The 24,199-nt window shown below is 37.0% G+C and overlaps 1 protein-coding gene across 1 annotated transcript in view; it reads right to left on the bottom strand.

The window, feature by feature from the left end:
* Positions 1-7,491: 7,491 nt before the first annotated feature.
* Positions 7,492-24,199, bottom strand: part of LOC145985907 (uncharacterized) — a 123,245-nt gene continuing 106,537 nt past the window's right edge. Inside the window, exon 5 of the mRNA XM_083120044.1 lies at positions 7,492-9,073. Coding sequence (XP_082976170.1) covers positions 8,877-9,073 — 197 coding nt within the window. The 3' untranslated portion in view covers positions 7,492-8,876. The remainder of the gene's footprint in view (positions 9,074-24,199) is intronic.

Raw genomic sequence — 24,199 nt, 5'->3', positions numbered from 1 at the left:
TTATAAAATTCACATTACATTAGTCAAGAAGACCAGTAGCTAAAGAACACATCCAGTGGTATTCACAAAATCCTGAACACTTTTTCCACACACACATTTTTGTACAATGTCTTTAGAAACACAACATATCACGAAAGATATCTTCTAGTAAAGAACTTTAGATCTGATTGCTATGCAGCATGGAATTGAGACCAATTTATGAAAATGCAGTGAAAATGAAGAAATATTTGCATATATCCAGAAACCATGGGTATATCCAGATAGGGGCAAGAGGAGTACTTGTTTAGCTGGAAAACGAGTGGTGAAAAAATGTAATTCGGTTCATTGTGCTTTTTACATTGGAAAGTAAAATAAACGTTCTTCATATTTTGGAAAATGAGAGATGCAGTAGTAAACAATTACAGAGAAACTTAGTACTCACGTTTTTCCATGGTCACTGCCACCATCCTCATTGGAACTTCTTGCATTGTTGCTTGCTTGTTGCAGCAAGTTAAATGTTATTAAATGTTATTATATTTTCAAATAATTCAAAATGAAGCATTGCCACAATTTCACAGTATATATTCCTTGTTCTCAATGGGAAAGTGTTGTTTGCCCCCTGGAAAAAGTCTGGATACACCCATGCCAGAAAAACTTATTTGTAGCTTATATTCTAACTGGTTTGTTCAACTTTCAGTGGCAGTAATCGTTCCAACTTGGGTTATTCAACTTGTGTGTTAAAGTGAGTAACATTGCAAATGTTTCAAATGCAAGAACTGGGATTAATTGTTGAATAATAAGTACCATCAATAACTTTATGAATATGAACAGATTTGTGCTTTTAGTGGTCCCTTACCACCATAGACGTTGTTAGTATTAACTTAAGTTCTTAGATTAGGTGTCATCATTTATGCATGTGATTATAAATGTAAGAAAATGTACCATTTGTTGATGCAAGAATTGTTAACTGAATCTCGATGAGCATGACTGTGCATTTGGAACAATGTGCAAGCAACAGAGCAGAATATGCAGATGATGAAGGTAACTAACTGAGAAGCATGCACAAGCAAGGAGGACCCTTTGAAGCAGAACCTGAAGTGGAAAATGTTAGCTGAGGGGCAGCCTTCCTGTTAACTGGGGGATGCTATGGTTTAACATGGTGACAAAGAGACAGCTGAGAAAACAAAAAAAAAAAAAAAAAATCTTCACTGTTGTCTGTGTTTACATACTTTATGTGGCCATCCTTGAATATATAATGTACAATCAGCATGTGTCTTATATCGAAAGAAGAAACAAGGCATTTCATCTTGTAAAGGACATTAATAGTGGCAAGTAAAGTAGTGCAGTTGAAACTTGCGCAACTGTTGACATCGAATTTTGGCGCAACATGCTTACAGAATCTAAAAAGCTAACATTACATTTCAGTTTTTTGAGATTCTGTTCCAAGTAATGTGGACTGGATCTTCAGTTTAAAATGTAATCGGAACCATTATGTGCCACCACCATGTATGTTAAAAATTAAAATTAAAACAAGACTGTAGCCATGCCCCTCTCCTAGGACGGGCCTTGTTTCACATCACTGCTTTTGCATTGGTAAAGAATTTCTTCCACATGTTTCATAATTTTCGCATGAATTAAACAGTACTTTATTTGCTCCATTTACCTAATAAAATAGTATGCTATGTTCAAAACCTCTTCTTAACTTAAAAGCACGAGACAATATATCCACTGTACAAAGGGAAGTACACAGTGAGCAGTTGAAATCAAAGACAGGGAGATGCAATGAAAAGAAGGATGACCTAAATGATTGATAAGAGAAACCCCTGAACAGTAACAGATCTTTGAAGGGTCAAGACAGGTGCATAGCCAGGAGGAGGGATAAGGAGGCTGATTTCCCGAATTCCTCCAAATATCTAATTTATATAATGTATAGTGGTAATTAATTTTACTTCCACAGGATTAAACTTAGAAATGCATCTTCATAGCATCTAACACCCCCTCCCCCCCAACTTTACACGATAGCTGCTAATAAAGGATGAGCCCCCCTCAACACCAAAAGAAAATCCTGGCTATGGGCCTGGACCAAAACTGCCAAGTGTTTTTTCAATAGAGGACTGCATTGAGTCCCTTCGCCACCTTTTTCTATAGTGGAGTGAATAGGGAGAATAGAGAGTGTGTGTTAGAGAGAGGGGGGGGGGACACATGCAGAGGTAAAAAGCACGTAAAGGATAAATAAGAAAATGTACACCATTAAAAATAAATGGGGAATGAAATACAAACGAAATTGGGAGAGCGGGGGAGAAAGAATGTATGTTTGTGAAGCTCATGTATATAAGTATACTTTATATCTGTCCACACTAATTTATCAATATTTGGATCCTGCCCACCAGTCAAAATTTTCTGGTGCTGCCCCTGAGTGACAGTCACAGAATACTACTTGTAACAAATGAACTGATTCAATAAAATGAATCACTGTATGGATTCACAGATCCTGCACAAAATCATTACTTGAATAGTCATCTTGCTCAAATTTCTGAGCTCAGCGATGCAGGATATGCGTAAATATTTATGTAGAAGGAAAATACTATGTTAAAAAGAGGCATTTGCCTACAATCTGTAAATATCATGTCTTTGAAACAAGACATGAAAACATTATTCGCCATGTGAAGAAATTATGCAATAAAAATGCCAAAACAATGATCATGGCTTTCTTTTTATTGGTACCCACTGTTCTGTCTGTATTGACTTATTTGTTCTTCTTGCATCTACACAGTTTCAACCATGGACTTGCTATGGATGGTTACATGCACCTGCAAAATGCTACTATGAAACAAATTGGTGTTGACGTAATGTGTAGATAAACAGCCTTCATGAGCAAAGATATGGTACATCAATTTCTAAAAAGGCATTTAAGATAGTCCATATACTGACTATATATACTGCAAACAGATTTGAATACTAAAATTAATTAATTTACTTGGAAACAAATTATAGATGTACTCAGATTAGATAGTATTTTAAAATTATGAAAATAGTCCTCCTTAATTCACATTTTGTGAAAAGTTATCAATGTAATGTTTTGTAAGTTTCATTTAGAAATAAAAATAGTTTGCAGTATAATAATATTATTGACAACAACATTTTTTATTGCAACTTGTTCCATAGACATAAATATTTGTACCATAAAATTAGTACATGTGATGTAAACTACATGAGAGTAAAGCAAATGTGTGATATTTTTTTGTCTGAATGATATAAATGAATTAAATAATTATAATAATAATAATAATTGGGTTTTCAGATATCAAACTATTTCTAATATTTTCTAATAAGCACCTATTAATTCTTTCCCATTGGCTATATTAATTTTTAATGTATTGTACTATATAAATATTGTGAAAAATTGTCGCACAGTGTTTAAGAGAATTAAAAAGTAGGATGATTTTTCAGACTACAGTGTATATATTGGATCACAGTGATAGTAATCCGGTCGAGAAGACCTACTATAACGGCTGGGGATACGTCGGGGTGACCCCCCAACTATTCCAATACTGGTTGAAGATCTCCACGCTTAGAGGTGACGCAGGGAAGCGTGGGAGGGAGATCGGCAGTCTGTAGGTAAGCCTAGGCCCTTCATGGGCTGTTGCGCAAAGGATAGTAGACACATTTCTCACCTTGTGTTATTTCAGATATTTTCTTATCAATGTATCAATGTGAAATACTGACTTCATTTGATGAACTGATGTTAAATTTGATGGTTGAAAATTGCATTTGCACAGACATATTCAAATTAATAATGCAAAACTTGCAAAAACTGGATATTTTGAGGGTTTCACAAATTTGAATATTTCAAAAGTAACCATCTCATATTCATGTAATATCTTTTCATCAGAAACTGTGGTAACTACTTGCATTGCATAGCCACATATGGTGGAAACATACTTCCTTGGGGTTAATATACCGGGTGTACCAGAAGTATCTCCCTGATTACAAACTTTATTCATATCCGCTATATTCAATGCAGAGATGTGAAAGTGGTGCCAAAATGGTGGAAAACTAACCAAGTTTATTTGTTGCAGGTTTCAGTAATGTGGCTGTAGTGTAGCAGTGTCAGTGCAAAGGAATCCGGAATTAATGCTCTTGGCATCGGGTGGCATCTTTCCATACAATGTTTCTTGGACTTGACAGGATTTGGGAATGAAGATAAATTCCATTTTTTAAATACAAACTTATTGATGGCAGATATTCTAGATGAAAGAATTCTGTACATTTGAAAGTTCCCCTGCACTGTTATTGGTGACCGGGTGTCGTGGTACCAGAGGACATGCTGAGCTTTTTTTTATGATTTGTGAACATTTCCGGTTTTCTGGGCACTGACACTGCTACACTACAGCCACGTTACTCAAACCTGCAACAAAAAAACTTTGTTAGTTTTCCAACATTTTGGCACCACTTTCACATCTCTACCTTGCATATAGCGGATATGAATAAAGTTTGTAATCACGGAAAGACTTCAGGGTCACCCGGTATATAGGTAAATAAATTACCATTATATATAAATATTTTAGAGCACTATACACTTTTATGTTACATCTTACTTTGTGCACATTTACAAGGCATTTTAATTATCACAAACTCTTTTCAGCTTGTTAACAATCTGATGTGAAACATTTCAACAAATTTATATATATGCCTAAACAATATTTTTGTTGTGTGAAGAGTGTACGAACATGACTTAAGCCATAATTGACTATAACACATAATTTGTCTTAACACAAAAATTTACATATCTTTAAGACCATTCTTGTTAGTATTTGAACAATTAACTGTAGCAACACTTTCCTATTCATTTTCTTTTACATTTAGTCCTTGCATTATTATGTGCTTCATGAACAAAAATATATACTGTTTACACTTCTAACATAACATAGGTTGGACGGGTTACTTTGTGATTTGTTAAAACATATGTATATATACAGGTTTTGGATAATTATGATATAATTTGTACAACTTTCAACTACTTTTAACAATAGATAAGAATTATAAATAAGGACATATTCTATACTTTAACATCTTTAAAAATCTACAAACTACACAGGTAAGAATATTAGTAGTTTGGAATTTCAACTGTGTATGTTATGCCACACTGAAGTGTTTGCAAGTACCACTTACAATTGTTACATTTTACATTGTCATATATAGAACTGGATGTAGAAGAGGAAAGTTTCTTCTTGAGATCAACATATTTTCTTCCTTCCAAGACAGAGATAAATAAATAATAATCTTATTTGTTCACAATGGCCATACTGAATTTTTCGCTTAAAGTATCTATCCATATAATTATTACATTTCTTTGTGGTGATCTATCATGTAAAGGAACAAAACTTATGAAAATTTATGAACTCAATTTTGTACTTGCTTGTAAAATACAATTAATTGAATTATAAAATTATAAATACTATAATGAATCCTATGTGAACATATAAGAGACACTTCAAGTTTTACATGACTCATTTTCTAAGTAGAATATAGTAATATAAAATCAGTTTATATTAACAAGAGTGCAATGTGAATAATAAAATTCAGAGTAATCACATAAAAAAATGTCAACTTGTTCTTCTTCATCTTATTTAAAAAAAAATAATGGTTCAAGCTACTGTATATACAGTTTGTTAGATATTTGATCGCAACACAGTGCGTAACTTATCTGCAATGGTACACTATTTTCTTTAGGAAAATATATACTTATTTTACATATTCTCACAATCTAAAAGAAATCTGAAAATAAAGTACCTAGTGCAAATAAACGCAAACTTCTTGATTTTCTGTAAGGGTAATGTTATGCATGCAGCGATGAAGATGAACAGCAATAGCATAATACTAACCTTGATTGACTGATTGATCAACAATTAATCAATCTGTAATAAAAATCAATCAATTCTCCAACAATGCCTTTGAAAAATGTGATGCTGAAGGCATGCAAGCAAGTGGCAATTGTTGTATCAACATTTTAATGTAGAAATCTAACATATGTGTATGTTTACATAGAATTTAATTGGGACACAGGGGAAAATATAGTATTGTCCATTTTGGCCTCTAGGGCAGCTTATTGAGATTATATTCAATTGTAAAAAAAAGTGCTACTTTTTAAAAATACAGTTAGTTACATGTGAACAGATTATCTCACCAAACACACTGGTCGAAGTTTCAACAAGAAACCACTAAAGATGAAGAGAATGGGTTTTTTGCAATGAGAGTTCTGGAATTCCCTATCACATGAGATGAGGCAGTTATGAAGTAACATTCAAGGAGATTGTGAGGTACTGCATAGAGTTTGGTCCATACCACCTTAAAGTTAGAAAGGAAATAATCTAATTGTATTTTACAGAAAAAAAATAATTTGATAGCATCGAGCGAATGCATTATTATTCCAACTGCTTACTTCTTCTGAAAAATTATATTTTATAATGAACAATACATCAGTCAGCTAACAATGAGAACTGTCAATAGGGATTTAGAGATCACATCATAGGAAGTGGTAAATGTATTTGTAAACAAGCTGAAAACTGTACTATTGTAAAGGACATAATTTTCAAATGATTGAAAAATTGTACTTCAACATAGTAAATTATATTAATGGTTAGTTCAAAAGTGATATTTTATGAACACAGTAGTCTTAATTGATAAACATGGTATATTTTGGAAGTTATTTCAGGACTATTTTCCCTACCAATTTTATAACACAATATTTTCTTATTTATTTCAGGACTATTATCCCTACCAATTTTATAACAGAATATTTTTTTATTGAAAGTTTGGTCCTACCCCATGCTCCTCCCCAAAAATTCTGGCTATATCCCTGATTTATATGCATGTCTATACCTATTACTGTGTAAGTTTTTAGCAATTAATGACATTTTTCTTGTCAATCAGTCCAGTGGCGGCAATTGGGTTCCAAAACTAGGGGGGTAAGGTGCCAAAACTTGAGGGGGGGGGGCAAGGACACTTTACTTTCTCTTGTTAGATAAAGTTTAGCATAGTGTGGGGGCAAAAGTGACAAAAAGTGTGGGGGGGGGGGAGCAAGTGCCCACCTGGCCCCCCTAATCGCCGCCACTGTCAATCACCATGTTTAACTAAATAGCTGATATTGTATGGGCTTTCTGAAAGTATCAGGGATGTGATAACTCATTTCTTTTGGGTATCTCGGATGGTGCAGTGGTGGCATAGTCACCTTGTAATCAAGGGGTCCCAGGTTCGATACCTGGTGGAGGCACATAGTGGTTCGGATCCCACTTTAAACTGTAGGCCCAGTCCCGATTAGCCTTACTGTGCATAAAGTGGACTTAAAACACCAAATCAATCGATCAACTCATTTCTTTTAAAAACAAGTGTAGTGTCAGCTACTTCTTAAACTTCCTGATTATAACACCATTAAGCCTTGTTTCCATGATTATGAAAAACTAAATATGCTGACCAAGGCAGTAATTTATTTTATTAAAATCAACATGATATGTTGTCAAATATATCTATTTTAAAAAGTAAGGCATGATTCAGCACAGTAAGTTAAATCTATTCTAATTTTCATAGTTTGGCTTCGTTTGAGGTATAAATATCCTTGAGTTTTCTTAGCCTAACACTGACCATAATGATTTAGCTTTTCGGTGTTTACCTGTTAGTGAAATGTAGTAGAGTATCATATTGCACAGTCTGTTAATCAAGCAGAGAATCAAGGGCATTATATGTACACACTGTTGTAGTCACTGACAATTACGGGTTGTAATAATACCATTGGCTCTCAATGGAATCGTTATAACCCAGAAGTGTTCTTGACTGTACATGTAACAACACCAACCACTGCCTGCAGTTTAATTTTTATGTGTGTTTCCAGTTAAGACTCCACAAAAGTATTCATGTTTTGTATGTTTCATCTTCTGAAATTGTTTCATTAAGTTGGAAATGATTTGATGGCAAATTTGATTTCTCATATCAATGAATATTGAAAACATTTACTTTTGTTTATTATAACTGAATATTAAATGTTCTACTACCTTACTGGAGCTTGCAATATGAATAGCAGAGAAGTATTAATAACTGGAACAAAAACTCCTGGTAAGTAGGATAGGAATGTTTTACTAACAGATAACTGGACTCTCTGTAACTTTATACCCACATCTAAAAACTAGGGAGATATATGCCATAAAAATATTACAAATTGTAGCAAACATGTTCAATGGTAACTATTCTATAATTGTGAATATACTTATAAAGAGTTGAATATAAGAGTTTTGAATAATAAAAATAGCTCTCCACAGGAATTTAATCATTGAAAAATAAATAATAATAATAATCCTAAGTGATAGACCAAGTGTGTTAAGATGCTATAATTCCATACAAACTTCTATCATTCAAAGTATTATTTCTCATTAACTCTACTCTTACCAAATATTTTACAAAATTACCACTTTGATCTAGTAGGCGACACATAACTAGCATAATATACAAACAAAATGTTTTCATGAAGAAGATTCACTCTTTTTCTTTTTCTCTTTATCATAATCTACTTTTTTTTTTCAATGCTTTAATCCCACTAATTAGAAATAGCTTGTGCAGCTGTGTTTCAACACAGCACAGTGTAAATCAATGCTAGTTTTTATCATCAGCTTGTCATTCAGTAACTTCACATGTACACTGCACAACACATCTTCTATAGCACTGGTAACACAAAAATACAATAGTTATTTCTGTAAGTTAAAGCAGAGAACGTTGCACAGTTATTTAAGCTTTAGTGCATGAAAATTAGCTTGAAGAGAGTTTGCTATAGGCACATGTATACACACACACACTTTTAGTGCATTTATCACTCATTTAAAACACAATCACATAAACTCTTTGTTTCACTACAGGAATCCATGTTTCAGAATAATGCTTCCCAGTATCACTGACCAAACTTGTGCCTGATGCTGTGGACTTCTGTTGCAGAGGTCAGAGTCACATGTAAACTCCCTTTCTTGAGTCAGTTTTGAACTTTTGTTCACATATTCATGAGTGATTCCACTTCCTCTGACACAATTCCTGTAAAACATCTCCATTTCACCTACAAGAAGGAAAAGAGAAAATATACCACATGAAAAGCTACAAAACATTTGGATTATCATAATAATTAGCTAAGAACTAACAAGTTACTTGTATATAATAAAATAACCCCCCAAGTGACCAAAAAGTGGTTGAGCCAACTGTACTGAAAATGTTTGGCCAAATGTAAGAACATACTATTGGGCAATGGCAACTTTGGCTGAGGTTTCAAGGTTGGCCCAGCATGTGGTTTTTACATTGGGCCTACATGTGGTTTTTGCATTGGGTCAACATCCCGAAAACTAAAGTATACATAGGTTTGTGTTCTGAGAGATATATACAGGGTATCTATAAAAGAACTCCAGGTTTTAAACAATCATAGTGCGCAAACGGTATTAGATAACTCAGGTTAGTTAATTACTTTGAAATTAGTAGCTCATCAAGTTTTATTCACGCCGTTTGGAGTTTATTTCAACAAAGGTTCACAACGGTGCGCAGCGTTGACCTTGAAGTGGCCGAGCCGAGCCGAACCCAGTCAGTTCAGTGCAATGGCGAAACCACAACAGAAGGCACAGTGTGTGATATAGCTTGTAGAAACTGGATCTGTTATTACTGTACAGCGAAACTTTCGATGCGAGTATGGTGGTGTTGCGCCTTCGGACAAAACCATTTGCCAATGGCTCAAAGGTGTATAAAGTAACTGGAAGTGTTCTGAAACAAAAGTCGCCAGGTAGGCCGTGTGTTTCTGAAGAGGACGTGGAAAGAATTTGCACTTCATGTGCACAAAGCCCCAAAAAATCCTTGACATGACGCAGTCTTCAGTTGGGATACCAAGATCGACTGTTCATAAAGTGGCGCACAAGAGGCTTCATCTAACAGCTTACGAAACACAACTTTTTCATGAAATTAAGCCTACAGACAAGACTAAGAGATCACAGTTTGCTGTTTCTATGCTGAACAAGATTGAAGAAAACTGATTTTCTAAACGATGTTAGTTTTACCGACGAGGCCACTTTTCATGTCAGTGGTACTGTTAACTGACACATTTGTCGCATTTGGGGCTCACAGCCGCCTCATGAGTTCATTGAGCATCAACATGACTCGTCCAAGTTGAATGTTTGGTGCAGTCTTATGCATGACCGTGTTATTAGACCATTCACTTACTCCCTTAGACTTTCTCCTATGGGGACATGTGAAGAACATGGTTTATGCGGCAACCATCTAAGGCAAAGAATTATCGCCTCTGTGGCAACCATCACCCCAGACATGCTGGTCAAGATGTGGCAAGAAGTTGATTATCGTTTGGATGTGTGCCGTGCTACGAACGGCGCACACATTGAAATTTACTAAATTGTACACAAAACTCGACAACATTACCTTCAAAAACATGTATTTACTTTTTCCTGAGTTTGAGTTTTTAATAAAATATTTAGCTTCAAAACCACGGAGTTCTTTTATAGACACTCTGTATATATAGCCTTGTTTTATCACTTACTACATCCAGTGGCCGAGGCGGTTCAGTCGGTAACGTGTCTTGACTACCATGCTAAAGGTCCCAGGTTCAATCCCCGGCCGGTTCAAATCCGGGAACTTTTTTAACGTTGGAAGCGGCCCCGGCACCCACCCAGCGTCAAATGACATGGGTACCTGGGGGGTAAAGGCAGTCAGGGGTATGATGCTGATCACATCACCCTCACTCACGACTGGATCAAGAAAGTGTGGAGTGTTACCCCCACACCCCCTATACGCCTTCATGGCGTGGTACTAAGCACAGGGGAGCACTTTACCTTTACGTTTTTACATCCAGGGTTCCCAAGAAAACTCCAACTGCATTTTCCCTGAGATTTCCAGAATCAGCACATTTTTTCCAGAGTACTCAATACCCAGTACATTTCTAAATACCTAGGTATATTTTACAATGGCCTATGGAGCATCCCTTTTATCAGTAATATTACTGATCTGATATATTTATAAACAATCTGTAATATCCTGCCATCTTGTTATTTTTTTTATGAATAAGAACATGTAATTAATGTTATGGTTTTGCAAAGTAAATGTCGAAATAGGTAGATCCTTTTCAAAGACAAAACCCACCACAATCACTTGGTTATGTACATTATTTAAGGAGGTGAATGAACCATTCATCAAACATTCAAGGAGCACTTGCAATTTTATATCAGATCAGTAGGCCTATTAGTAAATTTTCTGTAGTACTTTATCAGTATCAGCCAATAACAAAACAAATTCAAGAATAAAATGAAATGTAAAAGTTTTTTGGGATTTTTCACACTTTCATTACTGCACACAAAATAACAAAATAAATTTCAAACATTGTTACAACCTTTGGGAGGTGGCTCATCATGTGGTGTTCAAAGTGATTGCTAATTGACCTACAGAAGTGATAGAACATTTTGTCTTTAGGTGGTTACGAAAGCCATGTGGTTGTTTAGCAGCCTGCAAAATAGGGAAGTCAGCTGAAATTTTCAAGAATCTCTACAAGCTTCAAATCTCCCAAGTGATTCAAGTATCGTACTGTCCAGCATTTTAGTGATACTGGAAAAGTGAAAGACGGGCCGAGCCAAGGACAGCTATGTACTATAAGGACTGTGCAACTGGAAATGTTAGTGTACGGAAGCCAGGGCTGCTGTTAGGGAATGCGAGGCCCTGTGCAAACTATATCCGCGAGGCTCCTGTATTATGAAAATTGAAAATATCGACATCATCCGTTTCTTGTAAAATTCTACGCTAAAGCAAGCATGGTTATTAGTATCATGTAATAAATATATATTGTTATACCCACGTGCGTGTTCGTCGTATCCCCTTTTACCACCAATGAAATCTAAAATTTGACACCCTGTAGAGGAAGGTGTCATCAAGGTAAACAACTTTTCTTAATGACATTTGCTGATTGAGATCTCGTTTCTGCGCTATAAACCCTAGAATAAATATCCTTTGTGTTTACAGCCATGTACTGCAAATTTATTATTTAAAACCGATGGTCACTCACCTGAGTCTAGAAGCAGAAGATGAAATACACTCTTCCTCGCAATTTGTTCCTACATTGCCACTTGGCTCACAGAAGAGTTAAATTTAAGATCACCACCGCCACTGGCACTCACTGCTGCGACTAATCACCAACAACAATGCCTAGATTTTGCCATTACTTCCCTTTATCGATTGTGGCGGAATTTGAAGCAAACTATATTTTAGAGGTAGTAAGATTTTTTCGAAGTCACCTTTCTGACTTTTTAAGAATGCATCCCCCTTCTTTCCTTTTTATATAGCCTTTTGGAATCCTGATTAAAATTTACGAAATTTGTCTCGTTCCCAAGACATTTCATTTCTCACATTCGCAATTCTAAACACCCGCACACACTACTAGTGTCTCAAACAAGAATGACAAAGAAGGTAGAGAATGACTTCATTGACTTGAAACTCGTTCGGACTTGGGCATAGTTATAGAATCTGGCAAAATCTGCAAACGGCCCTTCTCTGGGAAGGTTTGTCAGGAAATAAAAATAAAATATCTCCAGATATTTATTTTTATTCATCTGCCGAAATGCTGACCCCAGGCCCGTTGACCTGCTCACTGCATGCCTTTAGAGGTCTGTTTTTAAAGCCCCTTTTTGGAAATGGATAGAGTTGTAAAGTTTGACGTAAGAGGGATGAAAGGTCGCCACAGAAAACATAGAACGTGCCTGATTAGAAAGTGAGACAGGTCATAGCCAGGCAGGGGCCAGGGGACTTAGCCCCCTCTGAAATTTGATAAAACTGCTTTATAAAATTTGTTTGCAGTAAAAATGTAGACAGCAGATATTATTTTGCTCAAGACTTGATAAAGGTTAAATTCACATAATAAAAGGAACAAATATCACATTCTTTCATCTGATTTATGACCCGAAGTTAAAGTAACAGGAAGTAATTAGAATATTATCTCGGCTTCAGCTACAAGCGAAAACAAGCAGTGTGTGCAAGATATTGGAAAAAAATGTATTCATTTAAATCATATTTCTACATTTTCTGTGTCCTCTATTAACTTAATAACCCCCCTCCCCCAACACACACACATATATATAGTACTGTTAAACGTTTGAAAATGGACTTGCTTTACAAAGCTAACGCTCATAACTCGTGACCCTCCACCTTGGAGATAAATTCTGGCTACCGGTCTGAAGTGAAATATGCTTGTGTATTTTTTTATTATTATATTTGTTTGTTTCTTCTGAGAAATAAATCTGTCCACAAGTATATGTTGAAACTACTATAGTGGAATGACCAGCAAAAAACCTACACAGACCTGAGACTCCTGTGCACCATGGAGGGGAGGAGCTGGGTGGACCATGCTTCCTTATGGCCCGAGCTGAACCGATCGAGGGGAAGGTGCGCGAAGGATTTTAGCTGAAGGTTATTTTGTTTCTGGTCGCTCTATGAAATATAATTTAGAAAACCTGACATTTATTTTCAATTTTTCCTTCCGACAAGATATAGCGAAATCTTATTGAAGAGACAAATTTGATGTAGAAAATTGTAAATTTGCCCTTTATTTTTTCACGAGATTGCTACGAGTGCAGTTTAAAATCTGAAGTGCTTTGAATACCATCCTATAAGGGACTAAATAAAGATGAATGCCAATCCTATGCTGCGAATTGCTCACCTTGAAAAGCCCAAATGAAATCACTATGAAAAAAAATTATTGAAAACTAAGTGCTGTGAAAGCAAGAGGCAAATGATTGATTGTGCCAACAATAGGACTGTTCTCAAACGTATGTTTATTCCAGATTTTCTTATTTTGCGTCACTTTTCTGCCTCTTTAGGCACATTGTAAGGATGAGCACGAATGATGGTTAGATTAAATTAAAGAAGGAACACTCACAGAGAAATACCCATGCCCACCTCTATATGAAAATTATGGATACTCACAATGAAATGAAATGAAACACTGAAGTCAAGGCCAGGATTTGAACCTGGAATTTTCGGTGGGGTTGACCGCTCAACCACCTTGACCACTAAGATCGGCTCATGTCTTAAAATCACAATGACTGACTTTCTTACCAGAGAACTCAATAAGAATGCCCAAGATAAACTTTTTTTGCAAACTTTGTGGGATGGAGAATTTTCATTAAAAAAAAAAAAGGAAACTGAATGTTAAGCACCCAAATAAACTTGCGCCACAAGTAGGCTAATGTAAACAGGTAGACAAAGTCATGTATGATTTACAATTAATGTATTTACCAATTTATCGTGGAGATGATGGCCTTGTCTCTTCCTCTACTTGACTATCTCAAATTATGACAAGTTGTTAAACTATATTCACAAAGGTTTGCGGGGAAACACTAATAGAGCAAACGTAATTTGCGGTTTGCTTGGATTCTGAAGAATAAATGTGAAGATGGCAGATTGTTCTAAAAAAAAAAAAGCAAGAGCATTTTTTGAGAACTCTATATTTAATCGTACTGGGATGATATTAAGGATGCAAGAGCACTGAACATATCCATAATTTCAAAGTTCTTCACATTAATGCTGCTACAAACAACTCCAGCCCTCTGAGGACCAGGGCGTGCCAACAGATTCTCTTTGAGTGATCTGTGGTGTGCACATCGAGTCCCATTGCTGCTGTTTTCTGGCTTTGGAGACCGGAGACCACCGCATCATCTTTTCAAGCAGCTCCTCAATTGTCCTCACGATACTGCGTCAACCTGAAAATTTGGGGGTCTAAAACTAGAATGCTAACCACTAAGCTACGCGGGAGCTATTTTCACAGTAATAGGTATGCTTAAATTATTATTATTATTTTTTTTATCTAAAGTATTTTTTTCTAATTTCATCTACCATCGTCGTCACAATCAGCCCCAAGAACAGAAAAGTGCATCTTCTTATCATTGTGGTGCCCATTTGCCTACTTGTTTCAGGAGTTTTAGTACCCACAAATCTGCAACCATGCTCAGTACTTTCTAAAATGAGAGCTTTACGTGCTTTGCACTACTGGAGTATAAAAACTCGAAGACAGTTTCATATTACCAGCAGAGAAACCTTGCTGCGGTTGTAAACACGGTGGCTTGCAAAGAGCCCAAGTGGTCCTTCAGGACTCTTCTTTTCATCTTTTCTCAAATTGGCCAGATCATAAATTCCAAATGCAGGGCGGCACACCCTCAAATGTGTTGTTCTTCAGCTTGAAGAGTAAACAAATAATTACTTTATGGTGCCTGTCCCCTATCGAGCAATAATATATGACAGGAAATGGAGGAAATTTCGATTCACAAATACATTTCTGTTCCTTGTCGGCGAATTCTGACTGATGGCTTGACAAAAATGGACACTGTTGTCTGTTACGAGAAATTCAACTTTGTTATGATATTTTTTTTTGTTTCACAGGAATTATGTTTTTCTTCCTTCTCTTCCCTGTATTCGAATGCAATCTTGCTTGCACGCACAAGAAATTAATGAATTACTGATTTAGAAGCGCGAGGCCCTATGCGGTGGCACGCATCGCACACCCCTAACGGCGGCCCTGACAGAAGCATCAGTGATGGTCTGTAAACTGACCAGTTCCAAAATGACCATGTCTTGTATGTTGCAAAGTGACCTAGGACTGAAAGCTTACAAACAACATACAGACCACTTTCTAGCCTCAGAAAACTATAAAGGCAAATTGCTTTCTGGATCATTAAGCATAAATTGGCACAGAATTATCATGGAGGCAGCTTCCAACTTGCAGAATGACAGCTTGTATGTCACAAGAAGTTAGTAGGGATCACATTCTGCTTCAATCATGATGTGGTGGGGCATTATGATAGCATCACTGAGCTCCTTTTCTGTAAGAAAGGGGTAAAAACATCAGCCCGAGTGTAGCAGGAGACAGTCCTGGAGACAATGGTCAAGGATCTAAGCAATATTATTCCATAGCTGGGAGTAGAATTTTCAGCAGGATTGTGCACCAGCTCATATGGCTGAAACAACCCAGCTGTGGCTTGAGACAAATGTGCTAAACTTTATTTCCCCTTCAGATGGATCATCTGGCAGTGCAGGCTTAAGCTCTCTGGACTTGAATTTGTAGTTTGTACTTCAAGACACGTTGCAAGAAGATATAATGCAGTATTGTCACTTCGAACCACTATCTTGTGAAGGCAGTGGAAGATTTCCCCCTCGATACAGGCGTAATGCAATTGATGAGTGGCCACAGAGACTTGGGTCCTATGCGCAAGTCAAAGGCAATCATCTTGTGCTCTGTGTACACAATATATCCACGTATAAAGTATATTCTGTTATTTCATTCAGAGCTTTGAAATATTTATATGGTAAGACTGGGTGTGTATATGTAGAATACTTTTGACAAACAGAAGATTATACAGGGTGTCTACGAAAATAACAAAATTCTCGACTTTTTCTTGACCTTTTTTTTTCTTTCTTTATTCTTAACATTTGTTTAGGTATAGTTGGAAATTAAGAAAATATATATATTTATTCAATAAAAAATTCCTGTCCCAAGGTCAGTTACAATGAAAACTAAAGGTGTACTTTAAGAAGAGATTTAGACTTGTTTTAATTATTAATGGTCCTCCTCCGTGGCCGTGCAGTCTAAGGTGCTGTGCTTTGGACTCCAACTGCGGAACGGCATGGGTCCAAGTCTGTCTGGGTTCAGTCTCTCGGTTCTTGGCCTGTGTATAGGACCAGTGGCAACCCACCATTGTGAGGAAATTGGGGAGCTACGAGTGAGTGAGTCTCTGAAATCTCCCATGACAGCTGGAGGTACGACTTGCTGAGCCCATGTCACCCCTTTACCAGTTGAAGATCTCCACACTTCTAGGTAGGATTGTGGGAAGGAGACTGCCAGTTGGGAGATCAGCCTAGGCCCTTCAAGGGCTGTCGAGCCATGGGTTATTATTATTATTTTAATTATTAATGCCTGTAAAAATTATTCTTAAGAAATAAAGTGAACATATCTAAACCGCAACTCAATACAATTTTAGATTTCTAAATATTCAGGTATATAACAATGTAAGGTCACTATACTGTAAAAAATAGCAAAAGCTCTTGACCTAAAGCATAATTTCTTGACATTTTGTTGACCTACCTGTCGATTTCTAAACTTTTTCTCAAGACACCCTGTTATAATTAGGACCCGGATTCTCAGGTTTTAACCTATTTTATTCTTTACTTGGTAATGTCACTATTCTAACATATATTTTCATTTTAACCATTTCTTAATGAAATACATGAATCCTATAGGTCCTAAAAACGGTTAAAAGGAGTTAAGATCCTAAAAAAGGCTAAATTGAACTTTTCAGCTAAATAAATGTAAAAAAAATTAAAAAATGCTGAAACCTTGTTTTGTATCATCAGACTGAACACATTGTTAACTGTACGGCAATATGAAAACATATTCTCCCCCCTCTCTCTCTCTCTCTCTCTCTCACACACACACACACACACACACACACACACAAAGACAGAAGGGGGAATGTAAATGAGAGAAGACAGGGCATGATAAGAAAAAATGGAAGCAAAGTTGGCATTACAAAAGAAATAGCTTAACAATGACACGTTTTAAATTTTTATTATTTTCTGTATTTTCTAAAAACTGTGTTTTTTGTATGCTTTAAGTTTAGTAAATATGTAATATGTGAAGGTAAATGTGTTTCCAGTATTGATGCTCATGTAAATGCAAAGATTTGTGATTGATTTCAATAAAAATATGGATAGGTAAAAAATCCTAAAAAGGGCTAAATCATCTCTTTATAAAGCCTGAAATGATGTCTACAAAATCCTAAAAGTCCACGCCCTAGTTATAATATCGATTAATATGAGATGCAAAATAAACACATATCTAAAGCCTACATCTTCAAAATAGTTCATATAAAGCAAGTTAGTAAAGCTGGAATTATTAGTACAAGAACAAGCACATTTTAGTCCTTCAGATCTGCTTCATTGTGGCTTAATAATAATTACACCCGCCGCAAAATGACTTCGGACCTCATGCGAAATCTGCCGTAGTAAGCAGTCTATCACTTTGTAGTCTTGTGTCTAGTGTTATTTTGTTTCGAACACTGAATTGTTTCTGCATGAATGTATCTGGCAACAGCGTATTATTGTTGATAAGGGAGTTCATTTAATTTTGTATTGTTAGTTGACACAGGAAGGGTGACTTTCTGCTGTAGTGTGTGTGATAAATTGCTGTGCTTTCCTGCGGTGCACTTTGTGTTGGATATTTTCCTACTGTATTTGTGTTGGATATTTGACTACTGTACAGGTGTATTTGTGATATGCCGGGAAAGTATTGTAGTAGTGTGGAAAAAGCCATTATTGCATGGCGAAGTGAAAACGTCCCGATAAAGACGATATGTACACAAACAGGTCGTGCAAAATCAACCATAATGAAGGTACTGGCAGCCGTCAGAGAACTGCCTCCGACTGTCATTCCAAAGCACAAATTCGGTGGTGGGAGGCAAAGAAAAACAACTAAATCTACAGATGCTCTCCTAATGAGAGAAATAAAGAAAAACCCTTGACTGACAGCATCAGAACTTAAAGAAATGCGCCCGAGTCTGCTGTTTGCACGATCCTGCACCGTTTACAGAAAGACTTGGATTTGCCATGTCATACTGCTGCTAAGAAGCCACCACTCACCGCCCGCACGAAGAAAGACTGTATTGCTTTTGCAAAGACATATGCACACCAGCACAGTGGAGGAAAGTCATGTTTTTCGATGAAAGCTCATTCCGACTGTTCCAAATGGAAGCTGTTAAGGTTCAACGTCTATCATATTCAGATCGATACGACCCAAAGTATACGGTTCCAACCATTAGGCACTCCCAGTCTGTAATGGCATGGGGGTGTTTTTCAGGTGAAAAGGTAGGGCAGGTTAGTATTTCTTACCGCAAAACGTGATGATAAATACAGACTGATATATCAACGTTCTTAAGGACCATTTAGTGGATATGCTTCAGATACACGAGTGTGATCTTTTCATGCATGATAACGCTCCTTGTCACATGGCTAAGAAGGTAATTAAATGGCTTGAGGAACAACAGATAAAGATGTTAGACTGGCCTGGGAATAGCCCCGATCTCTCAACCCAATTGAAAATTGTTGGCATCATATGAAGCAATTTCTGGGAAAAAAGATACAGAATCTACAGACCCTCCAAACAGAACTGAAGAAAATGTTGTGCATTGACATGGACTTTAAATGACTTCCGAAGTCTTAGTGATTCCATGCCCAAGCACATCCAATTGGATTGATTGGATTGATTTGTTGTTTTAAGTCCACTTTATGCACAGTAAGGCTAATCGGGACTGGACCTACAGTTTAAAGTGGGATCCGAACCACTATGTGCCTCCACCAGGAATCGAACCCGGGACCCCTTGGTTACAAGGCGACGATGCTACCACTGAGCCATCGGGGAGGCCCCCAAGCACATCCAAATGGTTCTCAAAAGTAAAGGCAACATGACTCAGTACTGATGCATGCATTTTTGGCTGTATCTAATAGCTTAATAATAGCTTTTCACATGAATTTTCTGTATTTTTTGTGCTTTTGTTATGAGGTCCGAAGTCATTTTGCAGCGGGTGTAGATGATTTTCCCTTAGTTTTTACTTTTCTTCAAATTCCCTGAGAATTCCAGGTTTTTCCAGGTGTGTGGGAACCCTGCACATCCCAGTGAGGCCAAATATAAACTACAGTACAAATTATTTGTGTAAAGTAAAAAAAATAAAAATACACAGCAATTTCTCATTCATATCGTATCATTGTTTTCAAGGTACCTTCAAGTGGTAGCACAAAAAATTTTAGTTTACTTAGTTTTCCACTATTCGTTGAATTTAATCTGCACATAACATTGTTTAACCACCTTCACGAGAATACCTGTAAGAATATTCTTGTTCTGTTACAGCTAAACAGACAAACAATAAGCCACAGCATATCCTTAAACCATGGCAGCTGACAAAGGACTGGTGACTGGCTACAAGTTAAGAATAGCTTCTACTCTCATTAAAAAAAAAATAATATATTTCCAGTATGTGCTCCCCTGTGTATTGCACCATGCCATGAAGGCATATAGGGGGAGATGTGATCAGCACCACAACCCTGGCCACCTTTACCCCCCCCCCCCCCCCAGAGTTTCCTCCAGGTACCCACTTTATACGATGCTGGGTGGGCGCCGGAGCCACTTGAAGAGGAGGAAAAAATCCCGGTTCTCCCCTGCCGGGGATTGAACCCGGGCCTCTTGCTTGGTAGTCAGATGCCCTAAAGACTGAGCTACCATGGCTACATTTCCAGTATGTGCTGTGACTGAAATATTTGAAAAGGAACAGTTACATGTCACTTATTTTATAATCTAGAATTTACAGCATACTCTTGAAAGTTATCTTAACACAAGAAAGTAGTTTTTAAAACTGATTTTGACTCACTTTTCCATTGTTGGGCAAATGTTGGCAACAACCATTGGTGCAATGTAAGACCAACTTCAATTTACCTACCAACGTAAACCCAACTTTTCCCACATAAAAACTGCAGTTGGTCCAACGGTTGTGGTTACTTGGTCTGTGGCACAACAGCTCATGAGGGCCAGGTCCTACCTATCGACTATGAGCCTCACTCTCATATGCCTCAGATCATCCAATCAGTTAGAGGGTGAAGTGTGGTCAGCACGACGAACCACAAGTCGTTAATGATGTAGGTTTCCATGACCAGGTTATGCTAGTCATTTGTAGCTTCCCAATTTCCTCATGATGGTGGGTGGTCACCCATACACTGGATGAAATCTCATGAGAAAAGTTGTTATGCTTCCCCCAGGAGACTCGAAACAGCACGTGTTCTGTAGTGCAAGCCCAAAACCTGATGACCAAGGGGTAGGACTAGTTGTATATAAGTAACAGTTAATTTTAACAAGTAATGGTGTAACATATCTGTTACTTTTTCAAGCAATGATGTAACTATAGCTCAGACACTTTTTAAAATGACTAACTATAACTTAGTTACTGTTTCAAGAAGTTGTATTTATTCTATTAATGAGTAATGAAACTAAAAAGTTACTTTTACAGTGACATCTTCAGCCAGACTTGTGTCATATCCTGAACGAATTCTGAAAGAATTGGCGATTGATAATGATTATTAACATTGTGAGAAAAATGCCATCTTTTATAGCCAAAATCACCAGTGCATATCCCCAAATATGTTTCTTTTGAATGGCTTCAACATGAGAGTTTAAACATTGACAATGACAGGACATGCAACAGCTCCTTGGCTCATCAGGAATTAATTATGCTTTCATGAACATTTATGCTAATAATATTAAATGGACAACTGTGAAAATAAAAAGACAACAATCTACTGAATTCATTCATGACACATGTCCATGGGCATCCGGAAGGGGGGGGGGAGGGGGCATGCCCCCTCCCTGGAAAATGTGAGTCAACCAAAAATTATGTATTTCACACATATAATTTCATTTGAGCCACAATGATATGTGTTAATTATTGCATGAACACCATAAATTGAAACTTAAGTAATGTTTTTTTTTAGGGAACAACACACTTGTTTGCCCCCCCCCCCCCCCGGAAAAAAACCTGCAGACGTCCATGCACATGTCATACAAGTTATGTCTTATCTAGAGTAAAGTAACTTTAAAAGTACTTAATTACTTTCTGAAGTAATGGTAACCAAAGTGCAAAACTGCCAATAAAATAACTATCCACAACTTAACTTTGTTTTTTGTCCCGAATTTTTGGACATTTTTAAGAAATGATTTTTGTGTAAGAAGTTTGAAAAGCTTGATACAACTTGATACTAGATAATGCTGGAGACCTCATTGTGGGCTGAGTGAAAAGAAAATGTGATTGAGAAGTCAGAAGTTAGTGATATTAAATTGGTGAACAAACAATCAAGATGCAAGTACTGATTTTTAATATCTAATAACATCTCTAAATCATTTCAGAAAAAAATCCATATGTAGGATTAAGTATAGTTATCCAAACTCCCTTTGACAAAGCTAACAAGGAAAGTTTGTGAACTAAGAGAAACTGGAGAAATAAGCAGGAAAAATTAAATGTAATATATATCAGTGGATGTGGTTCTTCCTATCGGTTCATTGTCATGTGTCTTCATAAAACTGAATTGTCTTGTTTAAATAAAATTTGAGTTGCAATTGTTGACACACATCTGCATTATAAACAGAAATATCAGCTGAAATGATGCCCACTGAGTTAAAATGTTCTTATAACAGTGGTGTGGCGTGAGTTTTTCAACAGTGTTACCTGCAATCAGTATGACAATTATGGCTGTTAGATGTTATCATCTCTACCCCCAACCCCTCCTCAGATGTTTTCAATCAAGATTTTTGTTCATTTCATTCATTTCTTTACAATCCCCACAGTGATTATCTACACACACCTCTAGAAAGAAATACTGTTCATGAGACAGACAGTGCAAAAATCCAACAAATAGTGGTAGAGTTGTCAATTCTTCATTTTTTTAATTGAAGAGAACAACCCACAGTTCTTGGGTCAGTTTGATGTTTGTGCAGTAAACAGATGACATAATTCTGCTCTTGCAGTGACTGTTTGTTTGGTGATAGCACACAGCTTCCCCAATCACACAACAAAATGCTCAACTGGAAGCAACTCAGTTTTTTGGAGCAAATTTGTCCAAATCATGAATCGCGCTAAGGAACTACTTTATCATCTATTACCTAATCAGTATCAGTTGTAGTTTTAGTTAAATTCAGGCTTGGCTTTGCAGGAAAAGGAATTTGAGTGCAAGTAAAGGTAATTTATATTTTAGTTATTTCTTGTCTCATTTGTACGTACCCCTCCAGCTTAATCGTGACGATGAGGATGCATGGGAATTGATGAATTCAGAGAAGCAAGAAACATTGACATGACCAGAACCACAATCAGCAGTACTCGAACCAGCGCCTGTAGTGGAAAATGCTAGCTGGGGGAGGGGGATGTTGGGTCGAGCCTTGGGGTTAGCTTGGGGGATGATCCTATGATGACAATGACAACTGTTGGGATGCTTTGTAAAAACATTGCTAGCGGAGGGATACTACCCTTGCATCCCCCTCACTTTGAGCACAGACTCACACCTTAGACATCTGCTTACTAGTGTGTTCTGATGACCACTCCGGGACAGTACTTTTCAAGAAATCCAAAGGGGGGCATTCAATATTCACTCACATTCCATGTGCATACATAATATCGCACTGTAGTTTGTTCTTCCCCTTGTATGAGTGGACTGTCACGAGTCGGCACTTAAATGCTAAATCAGCAAACATCAGCCAACTCCCTGGTGACAAGAGGTCGCCATGAGAGTCAGAAGTTAGTGGCCGAGAGAGTCAGAAGCGAGTAGCCTTAGTGTGTGCACAGTACAGTGGGACTATGTGGAGGTTTGGCCCCTGCCCAACGTAGATGCCCTCTGTAGGCCAGCACCGCGGGGACATCAACAGGTACAGTGATGACAACTGGTCCTTCTATTATCAGTGTTTAATTTCCTTTTGATCCATCTTGGGCGTGAAGTTCCCCTCGTTACGTGAATCCTAAATAAGTAAGTAAGGGGCAACAGCATTAATTATTCTGCCTCCTCACATTTAAAACACTCTCACAGCCAAGCCGTTATGCTGGCCAAGGTCTAAACAAGGTCTATGGTTACATTCCTATCTGGACGGACATCAACAATGTGTCGTCAACCCATATCAAAAGTCATCGAGGAAAAACATCCCCTGTAGCATTCCTCAAGGCACCATACTGGGCCCCCCTCCTGTTTACACTATATATAAACAACCCCCCCCCCATCAGTGAGTGAGTGTGAGTCTCTCCCTCTCTCTCTCTCTCTCTCTCTCTCCCTCCCTCCCCATATAGAAACTGTAGTGCTTTTATTCTTAATTTTACTTTTCAGTTATATTTTTCATTGTGTTAGTAAAAATAATGAGCAATGTAATTAATGGTTAATCCATGACTTGACTGCTCGTATTCAAACTGTATTGCTTTAATTTTATTTTCATTCTATTTTCATTAGTTTATTTTTCTTTTATTACTTTATTTCTTTTTTTTCATTTTTTAATTGTATACAATTAACTGTAAAGAAAAAGAATGGAGCACTGTAATTAATGGTTAAGTGGAAGAGAAGGCATTAATGCCTTAACTTCACCATGTAA

The sequence above is a fragment of the Lepisma saccharinum genome, chromosome 3 (genome assembly GCF_977018435.1).
Source record: "Lepisma saccharinum chromosome 3, izLepSacc3.1, whole genome shotgun sequence".
NCBI classification, from domain to species: domain Eukaryota; kingdom Metazoa; phylum Arthropoda; class Insecta; order Zygentoma; family Lepismatidae; genus Lepisma; species Lepisma saccharinum.
The sequence above is the reverse complement of the archived record's forward strand: the minus strand, read 5'-3'. Positions and strand labels throughout refer to the sequence as shown.